A 19,057-nucleotide genomic window follows, 5' to 3' on the forward strand; every position below is an offset into this window, starting at 1 on the left:
TAGTGTCTCTTCTACATGAGGGTTAAAGCTTTCACTTTTTTCTAACAGTCAAGATTTGAGTGCTTCATTAAAATCTGGACTCCCACAGTGTATAAACGTATGCTGCAGAGCATGGGAATATAGCTCCAAGTTTCCCTAACCACCACAAAAAGGAAGCAATTTAGTATATTAATAACTGTTTTTGAATAGAATATAAAAATTTCCTACACCAGACTCTCAAATTCACAGAAAGCAAGACAATCAAAAAATGAAGTGCATTAGAAGTTATTCGTGTACCTATGGAGTTCAAACTGTAATTATATAATATGTAATTATCAGAGATGTACTTAAAGATAAAATGCTGAACTTTTATTCTAGTGACTAGAGAGGCACACATCGTAGTGTTTGAAGTGTTTGACATTTCTCAGAATCCCTGCCACATATTTTTAAAATATTCATTCTGTTCTCTAGGAGGAAGCCAGAGACACAAATAAATGTTCTAATAACTAGCCTTCCACCTTTAATTGTTTTTTCAGATAGTAATAGAATTCCCTTAAAATTTATGTAAAAACAGATTTTTTTTTTTTTAAATAAAACAAGCTTGAAAGATAATAAATGTATGGAAATCACATACATGCTGAATAAATCTGCTTTAGAAAGTTAACAGGCTGTGGCTTTGTGACATGATCTGAACATACTACATACAAAGCAGACGCTCAGCATGCACCAACGTGACTTGTCACCTGTAACCAAAATCTGCATCATGACTAGAAGTGCTTTTTGCAACTAGTAGCAGTGACTCTCCTATCTTGTTCTGCATTACAATGTCTTCATATTTTAGTGACAAACCTCTGAATTTTCTTAAGAGATTCCAGTGTGCTTAAATCTCCTCTTAGCACTGCCTGTTGAGCTGATGTGTTATAATATTGCATCTAATGATATGCAAAAGATACACATTGGTTATCTGGTGAGTAGATTTACTAACACTGACCACCTCTCCCCTCAACTATTGCATTAATCTTTATGGTATATAACCACGTATATACATTCCAGTCAGACAGAGGCCACCACATCGACTGAGAATGTCTTGATGTGTCTTGGGGATGGGAGGAGAGAGATGACTGCAAGATGCCTACTGACAGAGTGTTGCAATGTGCTAGGTGAAAAATTGCAAGTTTTTCTTAAGGCTTCTTTAGTACTGAACCAAAAGCTAAAAAAACACTAACAAACAAACAAAAACAAAAACAACCACAACAAAAAAAAACTAACAAAAAACATTCTCAAGAAGAAAAATGGACAAACACTTGTTCCTCAAATAGATTGTATTCATTGAATCAGAGCACAATCTTTCTATCATTAAAGCGTCACTCAAAATGAAGAACAAAGTAATTGCTTCAATGTTCTATGTTAAAGCCCCATTTCTGAAACACTATATATTGGTAAATTACAGGCAGAATATGTAATATAGACATACACATTCAAAATCAACTCATTTTTAAAACATTCATTTTGCTCATTTCTGTAATGGCTTTCTATACAATTTTCTCGATGTGAATCCAGATCAGAAGAAACTATAAATCAAGCCAGAAGTGACCAATAAGATGGAGAAACCAAAAGCAATTCTCACCAGACTGTACAGGCAATTATGTGAATAGCAGAATAAGGAATGCCACCTTTAAGGTGACAGCAGCACCTTAAGCAGGTACATTCATCATTAAGCTTCCAATTCAAATGCTCTTTAAAGGAAAGCAATTTTATTTCATTTTCCTCACCCACTCCTGCACACCAAGAAACTTTACCTATCGGTCATAAAATATTCTATAAAGGACAGCAAGTCTGCAATGACTGAAATCACTTTAATCTTAAGAACACTGACAAAGTCTATCAAATGGGTGAGAGATAAAAATGCAAACAAGTAATTTATGCAAAATTTAATAATTTCTGCTGGTATAGATCTTTTGTATGATCTTAAGGCACTTACTAATAAAGCTTTGCAATTACCTCTTGTAACTCCATACTCATGCCCTGCACTAATTTACAAATTCTGAAAGAGATCAGCTCTAGTAAACATTCAAAGTATTAAAAGTCTTCCCAGTTCTCACTTGGGTCTTTCACTCTGCCTCTGAGTAAGCAAGTCAGACAGGCTGGCTACCCTGAAAGAAAAATCAAATGACCTGAGTCAATCAGAAACCTATTGGCTGTTTGGTTGTTACCATTGCTATCCCACTGTTGTTTAGTTTTTTTAAAAGAGAAATTCAAGTATACATCTACTGCTTTCCTATTGGCTGAAATACAAATACAGCTAGTTCTAGTCTAAAAATAAATTCTGCTGGAGTAGCCAAACAACGTAACACCTGCTTTCCTAATCCTGTTTTGTTATGATTACATAGGTTCCATAAAACAATTTCAGCGGAAGAAATATAAGTAAATTACTTTTTGTGTTCTCTAATAAAGCAGCACCAGAAGGAATAGGAAGGGAAGCAACCAACTCTCCACAAAACATCAGTAGTCCCTAAGTAACGGACTGCCTTATCTACAAGCAAAGATCCAGTTATTTACAATGTGGTTATTTAGAACGTACCATAATCAGTGATTTTATGAAATTATTCTATCTAAAGGCAGCTACATCATGCTTATTGGCTTTACCTAGCAATTAATTTAACCCGGAATCTGGGGTCAGAGCCTTTTACTAACTGTGATAAAGCAGTACCTTTTCAGAAACGCAAACAAACAAACAAAAAGCAGCTCAGTTTTATTTTTCATCTTTACATATACAAAGCTTTTGCATTAAAAAAGTTGAAAACCAAACCATCTGTACATATAATACAGCTACTAAAGACTCCATGAATAAAATCTTAAATTTGCAAGTTTATTTGAAAATCATTGTATTAAATAAAGCAGCATTAAAATCCAACAAATGGGGATGAGGATGAAGAAGAAAATAAAGACCACGTAACATTTGTATTCTGCCCTTCCCATATATCTTTTATGCTAGTTGAACCTTTGTTCTCAGTGTAACTTGAAAAACCTCCAAATTCTGAGTTTCTTTCGCTTGTCTGAAATAATTCCAGTAGGGCCTGTGCTGGTGAGCTACAAGCACTTCTCTTCTCTTCAGGAACAGACAGTCTATCTGTATACTTTATGCATAACTCTGTGTTCTGTTTCCAGTTTTCTCTTTTATTTCTTCCCAAATAAAGCTTCACTTTTCTATGCAGCTTTCCAGACGGTGAACTGTGTGCTGTGCTGGCAGCCAATTCATTAAGTTCTTTGTTTATAGCAGTATCAGATACCTCGGCCTCCAGAACTATGTTGTGCTGTATCAGTTGATGATTATCACATAAATCATGATGTTTCTTGACAAATGTAGGATTGGCATCTGTTTTTTTCAAACACTTTGCTGGTAGAACTACTGCATTATTTAATTTTCGCTTTGGCTGTGAGAGGTTTCTGTCTTTTTCACTAAAATCTATACCTTGAGTATGAGAATATAAAGTACACATGCCTTCCTGAGCACACTGTAAATTCCTTTTATCTACTTCTGGTTCCAGTATTTCTTTACTGAATGACTGATAGGCTTGAGACAAGTTCTCTGTGTATGCTCTGTCATCTTTCTGAGGGAGTGGTTTTATGAAATTTGATGATACAACAGTTTCTCTTAAGTTTACAGCACAGGAACACTCTGTTTTAATATTTTCATCATTATTTCTGAACTTACTTTTTAGTTCTGAAGGTTGCGACAGGTGACAATAAAGAACTGAACAAACAGATCCAGAAATAGCGCGAGGTATTGGCACAGAATTTGGTTGTACTTCTGCGGGCTGGCGATCCAGTTTAAGTGCCCGCATTGCCGTATCCTTCCACGAGTAGCTTTTCAATGAAAGGCGTTGCTTTTTCAGTCGTTCTTTCAACTCATCTGGTCTAGTTATCTTTCCAATAATAGGAGAAAAATATCCTGTACTACATTTTGTCCTACAATGAAATTGTTTAAAATTATTAACAAACACTTGAAACAAACATGGGTAACATAATGCCATATGCAGCCAATTCTAGAGAAGCAACCAAACTGACAAAGCAATTTTTGTTTTTATTTTTAAAGGAAAAATATATTTAGGGTAGCAGCACACGATTTCTACAGGAACAGTGTTTTCTATTTGAATTTGATGTTTTCTTATTGATTTCTACAGCTCATAACATTGTTTTAAAAATACACAAAGTAAAGAGTATTTCAGTAAATCTCAATTCATGATGTTATTAAGAACAAAAGAAGTCAATGAATATAATGCAATGACTATAAATACTTACAAATGTTTTACGATATATACCCACAAATTAGCATAATTATATAGTATGTCAAGAAAATCATGTTTCAAAAACCTAGCCACTCTGAGTATTTTTAAATCACAAAAGGAATAAAGGCTTGTCTTCATTAGGAGTTGCTTGACTCCATTTGCATTTCCTTTGATTTCACTAAGAATATCTTTATTTCTTCAGTATTTTTTTTTTTAAATAAATGAGAAAGTTATTCCTTATCTCCCGACTCATTTGCAAAAAATCAGAGTAATCTTGAATTGAGTTACTGTTCCAAGTAACAAAGACACTGGTGCCTACAGCCCGAGACATGAAACAAGTCTTTCTTGCCCATTTACTTATGAGCTAAAAAGAAGAAAGTAAAGTCTGCTTTCTTTGTCCAGCACAGGCAGGACAGAATCTATGAGACTTAGAGTATAGGTAGGAAGATTTAGATTAGACTAGGAAAAGTTCCTCCACTGGTAAAGAGATCAGATTGACTGAGGAGGATATAATTTGCTGTTCTTAAGCTACTAAGAATGACAGAAAGTTTTTAGAGCAAGATGTCCAGACATTGCTGTCCTTCTGTCAGCAATACTAAAGTACAGTAGATGTTGCTTTTCTGAAGCTGAAGGATATGTAGGGTAACTTTGGGCAATTCCTTTCAGTCTCATTTGCCTGTGATGCCATTTGCACTTTTAATGTTTTTATTTAGCTTTTTTTAATAATTTCTGCTCTATAGAAATTATTTGTCGGGCACAATTGCACTGCAAATTTCAGTAAATTATTTCAGACTGAAAAAAATATGAATTTATTCTGTACCAGATCCAGAATTTCAGAACAAAGCATCTTTATGTTCAATGTCTTAACTCACAGTCTTTAAAACGTAGAACGGGTAACTTACCATTTTATTTTTTTTGCATCATCTTTGTACTCAACAAACTCATAAACAAACTTTGAGATTATATCATCAACAACTTGATACTGTGTGCTTTGTGCAAAATTTTGGTGCTGTTCACTTTCAAGATGCTGGAATTAAAGAAAAAACATGAAACAAATCTATTACAACAGATATGAATATACAAGTCAACACTATGATATGGAGCAGTAAGTAAATATTAATTTATTACCAGTGTGTCTGAGACATGAACTACTAGCACCTTCAGTTACCATACATAGAAGCAGCAACCAAGAATTAAAACCTACATGGGAAAAAAACCACCCACTTGCTGCTTTTTAGGACATATATTCAGCAAATATTTTAAGATAAAAAAATACACTAAACGCACAAGTAGAAACCACTGTTGATACCACACTTAAGAGATATAACTGTATCAAAGCATATACTTGACATTTCACATACTGTTTGCAGATCTTCATATTTCTTCCCACAACATTCACAGTATCCTCTCTTTTTTTTGTCCTTCTGAGGGAGTTGAACAGGAGTTCCACAGTCCTTGTCACTATTTATTTTTCTATTAACAGAAAAGATATATTAGTAAGTGTCAAATATGGACCTGAGCTCTATACTTGCCTCTCACAATATGTTCATTCTTATTCACTTAAAAAAATAAAACAACACTTTATTTCCCCTCAAGCAATTTACATTATGTTAGTCAATGCTTCGGAAAAACAAAGAGAAAGATTATGCATTAATTAAAAAAAAGATTTACTGCAAGACAACAGGAAGACCTAGTGGAACTATATGTAACCATAAAACATTCAAGTTAGTACAGATATACTACTATCACTGACTTGAAATAAACAATGCAAGAGTGCTAAACGGAAAATATCTCACTTGACAAATCAAAGGACGTACTGAAATCTCTATGCAGAGCTGGTAAAATAAAAGGTTTGATAAAATCAACACTAGAAAGAGAAGCAAGTCTTTAACATCCCATCGATTGTCAGTATTTTTAATGCCAAGAAAAAACTTTCTGATGCAGCAAAAACATTTGTTCTAACAGATGACGTCTCATTCTTTGGAAAAACTTAAGAACAGTCATATTTGTTAGTTATATGTAGGTTTTGAATATGCTGATCAAATGCCATTTTGTCCTGTTTTTCTAGGTAGAGGCTAAGTGGAAATATGAGGAAATGAACCTGAAATTCTTTGTGGAGATTAAAACACAAAGAAGTTTACAACAGCTGCTCTGTGACCTTCAGAGTCCTCATCTGGGGAGAGCTACTGTTCACAGCAATTCACTATTAAACCACATCAGGATGATATGCTAGCAGTAAAGCTTTAGCTTTACATGATGAATGGTTTACCATTCATCTCTCCTTCCCTTTTACTTTAGAGGAATAGTGCCATCTCCCTGTCTAGCCAAAAGTCATGCTGACAGACTCTACCAGGTATTTGCATAGAGGTAAACTCAGGACTTTACATCCAAAAACTTGTCCTGAAAAAAATCGAACTTACAAAGCATAGCAGGAGCACACTGCTTTCAACAATTGCTTTCAATCAACAAGTCCAAATCAGTAACACCTGCCCCAGCATCTGCTGGGTTCCACAGGACAGGCTCCACTTAACTGTACTTCTACTACTCCACTAGCCTTTTCACTTTCCCTCTTTAGAAATGTGAAAATCAGAGAACCAATAAGCAGGTTATCAGCAACAGAATTTATCATCTGAAGACTAAATAATGTCTGCAGGTCTTGCCCAATGCATGTGCATGTAGAATTATCAACTTCACTTCAAAAGGCTCTTATCCCAGCTAAAGATAATACAAGTGAGCACTGCCCTTGCTCTCTCCTGGAACTGACATTCCTAACATTTAGCTGCTGAATACGAAATAATCTCCCACCTAAATATCTCTTTGGTATGTGCCAACCTGAAATATTAAATATGAATATTCATTTAAACATAACTCCTGAAATTTTTAATATATCATATTCCTTAATCCACATATATGAAAATAATATTGCCTTTTAATTTTTTTTATGCTTTAAAAGGAATAAGCCTTTCTAACCACATCTGAAGAGATACCAGTAGAAAACTGCCTTATTATTGCAAGAGTTACTACTGTATTATAGTTGCTTTGCTTTCTCATATTGCTATATTAATTAGAATTTTAAAAAAACCCTACAAATTTTTTTTTTTTTTTTAATTATGGCAACATCAGCTGAAAACCTCCAGCACTAAGAATGAACCGAACCTGGAAAGTGAAGAAGCTGTTTTATAAAGAAAACAACTATCACACCTAAATAAATCATAGACACCTGGGACAGAACAACAGCAAAAGTTACCAGAAAAAGTTCCACATATAGCAAAGCTACATTTCACCTAAATATCTTCAGTCTCTCAAGTGAATCAATTTTAGAAATCAGTGAAAGAATCATTAATACTCCAGATATGCTAGGTAGAAGAAATTCAAAACAATAGTTTCATTCACCAAAACTCACATAATTAAGACTTGAGTAGTTTCAAATCATGAAATTGATTTACCAAACGTTCTAACTGCATCTGGAGTGCTCAAATAGAGCTCAAATGCCAAAACGTATCATATAAACACTTGCTGTAAGACCAACTGCAATTCTGCTGTGCAGCTGGCATCCACTTTTCATCTCTGAAAAGCTGAACCAGTATTTGCAGAGTCTAGTTTCTATAAATTAGACTTCATCAACAATGTGCACTCTTTATCAACGATTTTGCACTGTGATTGAATATCACCGTTTTAAAAAATTTTAACTGCCTACTTTAGCATTATACTGAGAAATACCAAAAGAAGTCTTAAGAGATCCACTTCCTGTAAAATACTTACTGGATGGCATCCCAGATGAGGACAAAGAAGAAACCAGTGGCAGAAAGGAAAAAAATACCTTATGCCGACCCACAGTGATAGGAGAAGGCTGCATTTTTGGATGTATGCATCTGCATGTCCAAAAAAAGGACTGAAGACAGGATAAAGAGGGTACAGGAAGATAGACAGACACCAACAGTTACAGCAACAGTGCAGCAAATGCATCAGCTAAGACACAGCTATTAGTATTAAATACCACACACAATTAGAAGCAGAGCAATTATTTTAAAAAACAATTACTTTACAATTATTTTAGAGAACTGTCTCTTCTCTATCCACACCTCAGTAACAAGTTTTCAACAAACCTTTGCTTAGACTGAGTTTGCTTTTGACCAGAAGGATGCTTCTTATCCACCTCAAATGGACTATATGGTTTTGGAACACAGTAGTTCAGAACTGGAAAAGCAGGTAGCTGCAGATAAAAGGGTCGGTAGTGGCTGCATAAGACAAAACAAGTGATTAGAACCATCAGAAATGGAAAAGGTTTATACTACAAATCTTGAAAAAAGTGTTTCTTATAGATATATTTTTTACATATAACATACACAGAATGCTAAACAGACACATCCTAGAATAAGTCATTCCATCCTTTCTTCCCATAAACTTGATACTTTTCTCCAAAATGATTTTCCTTCTATCTTACTCCCTGGGGTATGGCTTCCATGCCTATTTATTGTTGAGAGTTGGGTAACCAATAAAACTAAGAACAATTTGGATGATGGTGCATCTGTGTTCCTGAGAAGTAGCTACAGAAGTTCCTAACATCTAATGCATTTTTTTAAACATTTTCCTCCTTTTTGACAATTTTAATCAATTCACCATTCAAAATATAAAACCTGACCTTTTCACTTTCCAGAAATAATTTTTCCTGCATACCATTGTACTTGAGAGATATCAGAACTAGCAACTGTACCAGTGCTCTGAGTATATTAAAAATGTTTAAAATAGGGCATGACAAAAGTTCACATACTGAATCATTTGACTGAAATGCTGATGCCAGAGTTCAGTCTGATTTTTTTCCCCACATTACTATTACAAGCTACCCAGGCAGAAGAAAAAAGAGCAAGTCTGGAGAACATAATAGGGACAGCTAAGCATCTTGTTCTGTTTCCAAACTGTTATGTATGTTGCATAAACATTTAAGCAGTAAAAAACTACGTTACATAGACATTTTAAAATGTTTCAGGTGTTTAGTACCCACCTACATTAGGAAGTCAAAGTCATACATATTTATATACAAATTTCTTGTACTTACAACTGTATTTGTCCAATTCTCCCCCCTATCCTGTCCCCAGTACCTATTACACTGGGAGTTGGTGTAAGACCAGGTTTAGATCTCTTTTTTTAATTCAGGAAAGTGTCAAAGAAATCAGGTCAAAAATTTGAGTTTATAAACATCATTATAAAACCTTGGTTAGTTAAGAATTAATTTAAAGGCACAAAACACGCGGTGCAGAACTGCATTTTTTTTGTAATTCGTTGCTCTCTCAACTTCTGGCAAACTGGTATCTCCTTACACAACCAGGTCTAATCAATTACAGGACCAGAAAGATGTGAAAATTTTACAGGCTAAAAGTAAGTATCAGATTTCATGCTACTAGGAATATTGAAGTCAGATTAACAGTGTTTTTTTTCCTTTTAAAAGTAAATGATTGAACAGGAAATGAAACCTAATTTTGAAGGAACATTTTAACTCTAACAACTTCCTTTTCCTTACATCTAAACAGTCTCTGCAGGAGATGAATGTTACTGAGTTGGGAATTCAGGACTGGAATTTGGTATACAAAGTTTTATTGGGCTTTTGGGCTACAGGATTTGGATCCACAAAAAGATGTCAAGGTTCAAAGTTTCCTGGTTTCATATGGCCCTTGGCAGAAAGTAACCCAAAGAACCCACTCATGATATACAAACTAGAGCTACAATATTAACTTTCCACTTCCATTACCTATTGCAAATATTCCCTACTACACAACTACTTGTTCAATCTCATTCAGTGGCTAAACACAGATACATACATACCTACCCAGAGAATGCAGAGATGAAAGTTTGGTATTATAAGAGGACAGTATGCCTGGCATCTGAAGCCAGGAAGTTGAAGGAAATTGAAATCTGAAGGCCACTTCCTCAAGGCATACTAAATGTTTCTGAATTACTCAATTTGAGAACCACATTACTGAATGCATGAAGAGAACACTTACCGACTTCTATCTTCCACCTTGACAAATGGATTTTTCAGTCTACCTGATCAAGGGGGGAGAAAAGAAAAATTAAGAGAGAAATACTTCTCTTTATTTAGCTAGTTACTCCAGCAGCTGAATAAATAGGCAGATGTTATTTTAGAACTCGTTATGTACATGTATTAACAAACCCTTTATTTCCATTAACGTTTTTCTACATCATTTTTAGACAAATTAAAATACAGTAGCACACTTGATCAGATGAGAACAGCAGTACATTTTTAAGCACCCAGAAAATAAGGCAAAACAGAAACCTCCACAAATACTGAAATACTTACTTCTTGACTTTTGAGAAGTGACTTGTTTTCCCTATTGAAAAAAAAAAAAAAGAGAGAAGGCATAAAATCCACTTGAATATTATTCCGCATTTTACTTAAAGATTAAGCTATAGCTAGTTTTAAGTTATGAGGGTCTCCCTGTGTTAATCACAACTTCATACACAGTCACAATGAATTTTGCAGGAAACTAAGCTCATTAGTACTTCAGAAATATGGTGACATGCTTCACAAAGAAATATTTATTTCTACACCACAAAAAAAGTGTTCTCCTTGAGACATCTCAATTTATTTTTCCTAAAACCAAAACAAATCAAAAACCACACAAAGATAAATTTATACACTTACTCTCTCCTCTCCTAAAGTATCTTGCCATGGTTGAAAGTTGATTCTTAAACACAAGTACCATTTTTACATTTTATAAATGCTAATTAACTACAAGCTGTAAAATGCCATCAAAACCTGCAGATATCAACATTTTCCAATGAAAACAACTCTTCCCATTTGAACAGATTTACACAGGTTGGTTTGGTGGGCTTTTTAGCAATGAAGATTAAAATGAAAGAGTATTTTGCCTTCAGAAAAGAGTAAAGGCTACATTCAAGCATCAGCTGTTAGCTGTAATTGATTCTGGTAAAGATAAAAAATCCTATTTTACACTACTCGCACAAAAACTCCATCCTGCTATCCATGAACACTGGTACACTGATGATTTAGCAGAGGACTTCATGTGGCCTCAGTAATTAGCCAATATTGCATTCCAAAACAACGTAACATACATAAGCAAATGGAAACGTACCATCTACTGTATCACAGACCCCTGCCTGGATTAGATAATTGTATAACTTCACATGCTTAGTTTAAATTACAGAACAACTGCAGACAGAGAGCACAAGCAGCTAAAACAGTTTCAATGTTTCACTATATCATACAGTAAAATCTGGAGAAATCAGGATTGTCACATGCCAACTGCACATTGTTGGCAGAATAGCTCAAAGACGCTTTATGCTAGCTCTTTAAAAGACTAAGAAGGAAAAGATGCAGAGTTGAGCAACGGACACAGACTCCCTAGGCAAAGCTTCTTCAGGAAATGTAACTGTGATTCTTCAAAATGGTCCATCAAAAGGAAATGGTTTCTAATCACCGTGTCATAGGGAAAATTATACAACGCTATTTAACCACAATCTACATCATACTAAAAATATGATACAGTCTTCTTATTATTTTTGAGGTAGGCAGAATGGAAATTTCAGTTCAGTACCTTTGATTCTTAGAAATCATTTGCAAGAGCAAAGGTCTACACTTTATGTCATGAATTCTACTATGGAATTTATTTTTGAATAATGCTGAAACATATAGCTAATACTTTCTATTTTTCAAACATGGTTTTTAAATCAATTCACAAGACATACTGGTCTGTGAAAAACTGAACATGAGGAAGACTTTATCAAAATAAAATCTGTAAGCTTCACAGTAGGTAGTATTTAGTACATCTATGTTTCCTCAGTTAATGAAACAAATGGCATTTTCACAAATGGCGAAGAGCCACTTACCACATCTTTAAAAGAACTCTCTGCTCTTTTGATTAGGTAGAGCTCCTTTTTCTTCTGTTCAATGTAATTCTTAACATCTGGCAAAGAGAGGGGGAATTATGCTTAGCTGAGTTTATTTTTGTATGTTTGAAGTAAACTGTCATTTTTAATCTTTTTAATTCAACAAAAGAATAATTAAATGAATGTTACAAGTTCAAGTTAGGCTTCATCAAACACAAATATTTACCATCAATATGAAGTATCTTCACTCCCCAACTCAAAGCATTGGATAGTATACTACCAGAGGGGATTAAGTCCTGCAAACAATAAATTATGTTAGTAATTTTAAGCAATATATAGTAGATTATGAAAAATAACTACCAATATAACATGTAATATTAAAGCTGAAATCAAAGTGCAGATATTTTGTTTTTGCCAAAAGACTGTCACTCTCCTCAAATGACTTTTCCATCTCCACGTCACGGCACTTCACCATCAAAAGACTATACTTAATCTTTCTTAAAGCCAAAACTGTTCTCTATTGTCACATCTTATAGTAAGATTTGAAGGCAGTGAATTTACACATTAACATTTCACGAGCACCTCTCAAATGCTAGCTATATCAGCAATCCTGATAAATTGTAATACTGGTCATAAGACTCGGTAGACTTTCAATTCTTCAGGAAGTTCCCAGAAAGCATGACCCGACAGTTTTACTTAGGACAAACCTTTGACTTCTGCTTGAGCGTGCCATGAGGGACTTCTTAGATCATTAAGACCAATCTAACTACTGCTTGTTTTCTAGAAGAGCAAAACCAAAGCTTCTCAAGCACAAATCTGTTGATTACTTGGCTTACCTGCTCTTTGATTGCTTTTTCAACTAGGGATTTTCCTCTACTCATACGTACCTATATTAAAACAGAAACAGATTTGTAGCAAGTTAGAACTAATTTCCAAAAAATACAAAAGATGAGGTTTCATCAGGTGGACTTGTGCCAATCTAAGCTAACAGTCATGAATATAATCATAGCCTCTGTCTTATCCCCACCCTTTCTACCCTCAGTGCATCTCCTTTTGTAGTGTATGCTGTTTATTCATAATGAGCATGCCTTTACCTACCCAGGTTATCTGCAAAATGAGGTGATCTCACCTATGCAAATGCAAAGACCAGCTCACAGACTGGCTTGCAGTCGTGTTTCTAAGTAAGTACCATGTATACAGTACAGTTAATTGCTTCCAACTGTATTTTGAAAGGACTCAAGACTTGCCCACTAAGAAATTTCACATAAACCTACACAAATTCAGATACTGTTGCAATTAATGTGATCCTCTAAGACCTCAGAAAGACTTCATAATGTTCAATTTTAAATACTTGAATTATTTCCTTGAAATACTATCAAAGCGCGCTTCTGTCGATATCTGCATTAACAGCATCACAGAAGACAGATTTTAACAGGCTGTGTTGCTAGACAGGAACCACTGGATGCCATCGCAAGCCTATCCATATTGATCCAACTGTCAAACATAACAATGTCAGTGTTGTAAGCTGACATACCATATTACAACAGATCTTAGTGTAGTCTGCTTATTTGCAGAAAAAGCTCCATTTTTTATTAGTTTTTGAAACTTTGCTTAATTAGTTTGAGTCAGTTAAGTTTAACAAGTTAGCCTGAAGTAGTTTAAAAGTATATTTGACCTGTTAAAACAAACAAACAAGCAAATAAAAAAAAAGCCCACACCACCTTATTCACCCAAGGAACTGTTGCCGTCTTTAGGAAACAAAATAGGAGAAAAATTGTAAGAGCATATCCCACGGGTTGTATCCAATTTGCAGCATTATTACTAAGAAACTTACTGTATCTGCTATCTTAAATGAACTTCCATCATGTCGATCTTTTCGGCTGCTAGGATGAGGTGAACTGTTTCCTCCGTTACGTGCAGATTCTGGGCTAGGAACAGGAGAAATCTGACCAAGATTTGCTGCAAATTTTGCCTCCTTTTTATTAGACACCAGATAGCTGATATCTTTACTCAGAAAACTCTCCACTCTCTAAATATAAAGATATAAAGCAAGTCATTATTTCGGGACAATAAATCTCAATTTTACACTGCATACTATAAAGTGACAAAACTTCTAGGATAGTTAAGTTCAAAAACACTGAATTAACAAGAATATATTTTCTGAAGATCTGGATGACAATTCCAACTGAGCTTTAGTAACATCTTACTAGTCACAAATTCCAATTTCAATTTCTTACTTTTGTAACATCTATCAAAAGAGCTTTGCTTTGTTTCAATTATTATAATTCCTTGGACTATCTAGCTGTAATAGTTTCTAAATAGAAGAATTCAAATACTGCATTGAGAAATAACAGAATAATTCAAAGAAAACCACTGTTTATATAACATTAACAGAAATTTCATAAAAGTGTTCAGGTAAAATTAAAGGCATGTGTATGCAAATGTAATTTACAGCTTGTGAGAAGCTATACATTTACTGAGTTTAGAACCAGCAGAAAAAATAAAATTTCAGGATCACTACCATGTTTCATACCTACAATATTCATAACACATCTCAAAAACGTAGCAGACTTTGTAAGTAGACTCGTACCATTTTCATACTCAGCAAGACAAAGTATGTGGTTATCCTATGCTTATTCTCTTCCATTTTGCTCCTTCAGTCTTTCATTACCAACTGTTGTGTGATTATCAGTTCTATTTGCCTTGTTATTTCTTGCCAGTTTATGCAGCTTAAAATATTTTCCTTTTCTCCACTAATCAGTATGGAAAGCAGAATGGACACAGGCAACAAGCTTGAAACTGTGCATTCCAATTCTGCTCAAAGGCAAGCTTCCATGCAATTTTACAGAAATGAGACATACAGAGAGAGGCACTTTTGCATGCAGGCCACACAAGCAACAACGAAACACACGTGGTAGTTGATCTTGCGGGCACTGGGCACCTCAGATTTAGGCATATACTCTTCAGAATAAAACAGAAAAACTTCCTTTTCAGTCTTTGATTTGCAACCTTACCTTTCACATACGAATTCCCAAAGCTCTGTTTTAGAGAGGAAGACAAAGGATAGTGTACACCCACTTAATGCTAAATGTAAAGAGAGGCATTTAACTTGAAACCATGTTAATGCTATTCCTTGCCTCTACTATAATTTCAGACAGCATCTCGATTTACAAGCGTTAGTTTCATAAAACTGCTCAGCACTTCTCTGAGGTCAAAGAAGTACTGCCAAAGCAACATTCAGAACAGCTAGGAATTTAAGCAGATCCCTTTTACTTCTGTGGTTAATGGGTTTGTAATATTTTAACTGCCAAGGTTCCTCTACACTAAATCAAAACACTGAACTTTAAAGTGGACTAAGCAATTGCATCACTTGTGTATTACTATGATACCCTACACTTGCTGTATCAAAGTGTTTCTTCCATACAGAAGAAATAGGAAAAAAAGAAGTATTAAGATGCTTTAAAAAAGTAAGATTTAAGTAAGAGTATTTAGAAATACTCGTTAACATACTCTGTGCAAAAAATACTTACTGAAGTTACTGACTTTTAGTAAGCATATGCAGAACACTTTGTCTAATCTTTCAGGTTCAAATGAACAACTTCAGTTGGAACATTTAAACATGTCAATGTAGTCAGAAGCAGCAGAAAAAAAATCACCTCAAAGAAGCTTATTAAATTTGGATAATATTCTAAGCAAATGAATAATCAACTGAAAACAAATCTTTATAATGAACACTTTGTTACTATTAGCAAAGCAGCTTCTATCAAACACAAAATAATTTGTTGATAAACTAACAGTTCATATTAAACATTGCAACAATAAAAATAACATTAAAATGCAGTCACAAAGAACATGGAAAGGCATTCCACAGACACATTTTCTTGTAGTTTCATAAAGGTCTCTCTCTGCTCATTAACTTACCCCTCCTAGCTCTTTGAGGTCCTTTCCTATTTTTTCAGAGATCACATTTGAAGGAATATCGAGGTAAAACACCTTCCCAGTGAGGGGCTTATATCTAAATTTCTCTGTTTTTCCTGTATCTTTTTTCACATTCTTCAGAGAAGATCTTATCTTTTCTGGTTTTGCTTGCATTCCATCTGCTGCAAAAAGAAAAGAGAATTTAAACAGGACTGTGTTTTACAAACCTTGTTTTTTTCTTTTCAAAAAGGAAAATTACTAAATTTTGGAAACAGGTAAGGCAAGCTTCCATGCAATATAGGACGACTTTTAAAAAGTAACTATATGTTAAACATGTCAAAACCAATGCATTGATAATAATACCACATATAGCCCTTAAAGTCCATTTAGGGTATGACTTTAAGAAGAATCTTTTATTTTGATTGCTATACAATGTCACCAGTTTTCTCACCCAGTTTGGCAAGTATTTGCTACCTTTTTACGACAGTACATACACTACTTGTTCAGTCAGCAAGAGTCACAAGAACACCATTTTAGAAAAGATTCTGTCTCTTATTCATCTGAACCAATAAGGATTCATATAAACTCATTAGAACAAAAAACTGTCAACAGTAACTGAAAGAGAAAAAAATATAAGATCTAGATACTACTATTTATCTGAATTTTGAACACTCACCTAAGATGCAGGAAAACTAAGCCTAAAGTTCAGCACCATTCTAGTTATAACCACTCTTTCTGTCCCAGTGAATTTTACATGAAAACTATGAAAGGACATACAGCAATTAAACTGTGGTGATGAACTTTCCTGATGCTTGACACAGAGCTATCCATGTAGGCCTAAGTGTTAGACTAGACATTTAGATAAGCAAATAAAAAAATCAGTCTGCATCAGAAATAAGCCTCATTTCTCAAGGGAGATCCAGAAGCATGATAGAGCTCTATGAGAGCACTGGTTCAATACTGAGTAGCAATCAAAAAAGAAAAAAAAAATTATTAAGCTACAGAAAATAAAGGGGATAATTTTATTATGCCCCTTCATAAATGCAGGACTCACTCTTTTCCAGGCTGTATTTAAGATGCTGCTAACAAGGATAATCAAAGGCATGAAGAATGACTTTGTAGATTAAGACTCTGTCAGTCTGTAAAGCATATGGCTTAGGGGAAAAAGAAAACATACAAAATCAAGAAGAACAGAGAGTGAATGGCTAAACAGCCTATTCCAGTAGAAGAGGTATGGGGCACCAAACAAAACTAGGACTCAGGTACAAAATTAAAAACTGGAAACTGATTCTCTATGCAACAAGGCAACCCTGTGTAGCTTGCTGCTGAAGAATGCTGTTCGTACTAAGATGCGATCTCTAGAGGAAGCTGTACAGGTACAAGGAAGAGGAATACTTTGAGGGCTCCTAAATGCACAGAAGTGATATGCAACTCACAAAGTCCCTGTAGCTAAACATCTGGAAACTAGAGTAATATTATGACATGAGAATAATTATACCTTCTCTGTCCTTACATACTTCCACAGCAATTCATTTACAACCAATGACAGAGCCAGAATCATCCAAGACTTGTACACTGTTAGTTTTACATTGTCTTTTCTTCCTCACTGACCAACACCCTATTCCTAGTTGCTTCTCTTCTGGAGATGCTCAAAAGAGACAATGAGGGCTGCTACAGGAAGTGAGCAGGCCTCTTCTGAAGACAAAAAAACAAGAGGCAAAACAGTCCCTTTGTTATGTATCCTCTCCCTCCCTGAAATGGTCTGAGATGGGAGAGGGAGCAGATCCACAACTCATGCTGCCAAGACTCGGTAAGCAATGCTTATGAACGCATAGAAGTGAAGCAGGTACAGCTGTCAGCTTTGTAGAACCTAGACCAGAACGATTAGAGAAATAAGAAAATGGGGAGGCTTAGGATAATGTAACTGATTCAGAATCTAAATAGAAAAGACAGACAATAAGCAGGTGTGCAAGTGAAACTCCATAGATGACCAGGGATCAAATATGTGATGACCAAGGCAGCTCAAAAATTAACGTAGTAATTACTGGAATTAATATTGGAAAATATGCATTAAACTTCTTACAGACAACCACAATTTTGAAGTGAGTTAGCAGTTCTACAATAACAGTAAAGAGTCTCTTTCGTTCAACGACTGCATTTTAACACCCTGGGCCTAATAGGCCTTCATGCACGCTCCTGATACCAGCAAAGATCTGCCCTGGCAGAGCAGCTTGCACGGCAGCGGCCCTACGAATTTCAACGTATCTACTAGTTTCTTTGCACTGCAACCGTCTTGTAAAACAGAACAAGTTAGCTAGCTACCTTTTCAGGTACACACTTTTACGTTTGACTCCCCAAACCGTGCAAAGGTTATTTCAGCGGCCCGTCACTAACAAAGCCAGTCCAATGCGTGCTTACCCGCTAGCCTGGTACAGGGCCTGGCCGCGGGAGCCAGGCCGGCGGCACCGGCACCAGCCCGCCGTTGGCAGCAACCCCGCTGCCGGTGGGCAAGACCCGATCGATTTCCCCCCCGCCCCGAGCTCCGAGCCGGGACGCGGCAGCTTTCCCCCCCCCCCGGGCCACCCTCAGAGACCCGCCGCTTACGGGGACGCGCTCCTTTGTCGGCGGCCTCCACGGCGCTCGGTTTCATCTTCCCGCAGAGTTACACCGTCCTCTCCTCGCCGCCCGCCAGCATACCTGTGGGTTCAGCCGAGCCGCTAAGCTCCCCGGCACGCAGCAGCAGCGGCGGCGGCGGCTCCAAGCCCTCCCCTCCCGCCACAGCCCGGCTACCCGCCGCGGGCTCCCGGCCCTCCCCGCCGCAGCCGTTGGGGCCGTCGCAGGCCTCCGAGCGGTGCCGTGCCCGCCTCCCCAGGCCTTCCCGCCCCCGGCAGCCCCAGGCCGCCGCGCGGGGCTTCGCTCCTCCTCTCGCCGAACGGCGGCGGCGCCCAGGACCGCCCCCTGCCCCGCCGCGCCTCGCCAACGGCCGGCCGCGCGCGCGCAGTGGG

The 19,057-nt window shown here is 36.3% G+C and overlaps 1 protein-coding gene across 2 annotated transcripts; it reads right to left on the bottom strand.

The window, feature by feature from the left end:
- Window positions 1-2,714: 2,714 nt before the first annotated feature.
- DBF4 (DBF4 zinc finger) lies at window positions 2,715-19,032 on the bottom strand. Of its 2 annotated transcripts, none has more exons than XM_042802163.1 (12): window positions 18,657-19,032; window positions 16,056-16,231; window positions 13,969-14,163; window positions 12,971-13,021; window positions 12,361-12,430; window positions 12,135-12,211; window positions 10,585-10,615; window positions 10,268-10,310; window positions 8,375-8,506; window positions 5,630-5,741; window positions 5,171-5,295; window positions 2,715-3,948 (listed from the first exon to the last, which is right to left on the bottom strand). In XM_042802163.1, the coding sequence occupies exons 1-12, from the start codon at window positions 18,700-18,702 to the stop codon at window positions 2,883-2,885; spliced, it is 2,124 nt and encodes a 707-aa protein (XP_042658097.1). In that variant the 5' UTR covers window positions 18,703-19,032; the 3' UTR covers window positions 2,715-2,882. The 2 variants fall into 2 exon arrangements, with proteins under 2 accessions (XP_042658097.1, XP_042658096.1); XM_042802162.1 differs by having other exon boundaries at window positions 16,056-16,234.
- Between the last annotated feature and the right edge of the window lie 25 nt (window positions 19,033-19,057).

Source organism: Tyto alba, unplaced genomic scaffold (genome assembly GCF_018691265.1).
Source record: "Tyto alba isolate M040663 unplaced genomic scaffold, T.alba_DEE_v4.0 Super-Scaffold_38, whole genome shotgun sequence".
Lineage (NCBI taxonomy): Eukaryota > Metazoa > Chordata > Aves > Strigiformes > Tytonidae > Tyto > Tyto alba.

Coding starts and splice junctions, on each gene's coding strand:
- DBF4 (XM_042802162.1), bottom strand. CDS start 18,702: ATGAAACCGAGCGCCGTGGAGGCCGCCGACAAAGGAGCGCGTCCCC. Junction 12,212..12,360: donor GAAGATACTTCATATTGATG/GTAAATATTTGT, acceptor TCTCTTTGCCAG/ATGTTAAGAATTACATTGAA. Junction 10,616..12,134: donor AGAGTTCTTTTAAAGATGTG/GTAAGTGGCTCT, acceptor TTTTTTCAATAG/GGAAAACAAGTCACTTCTCA.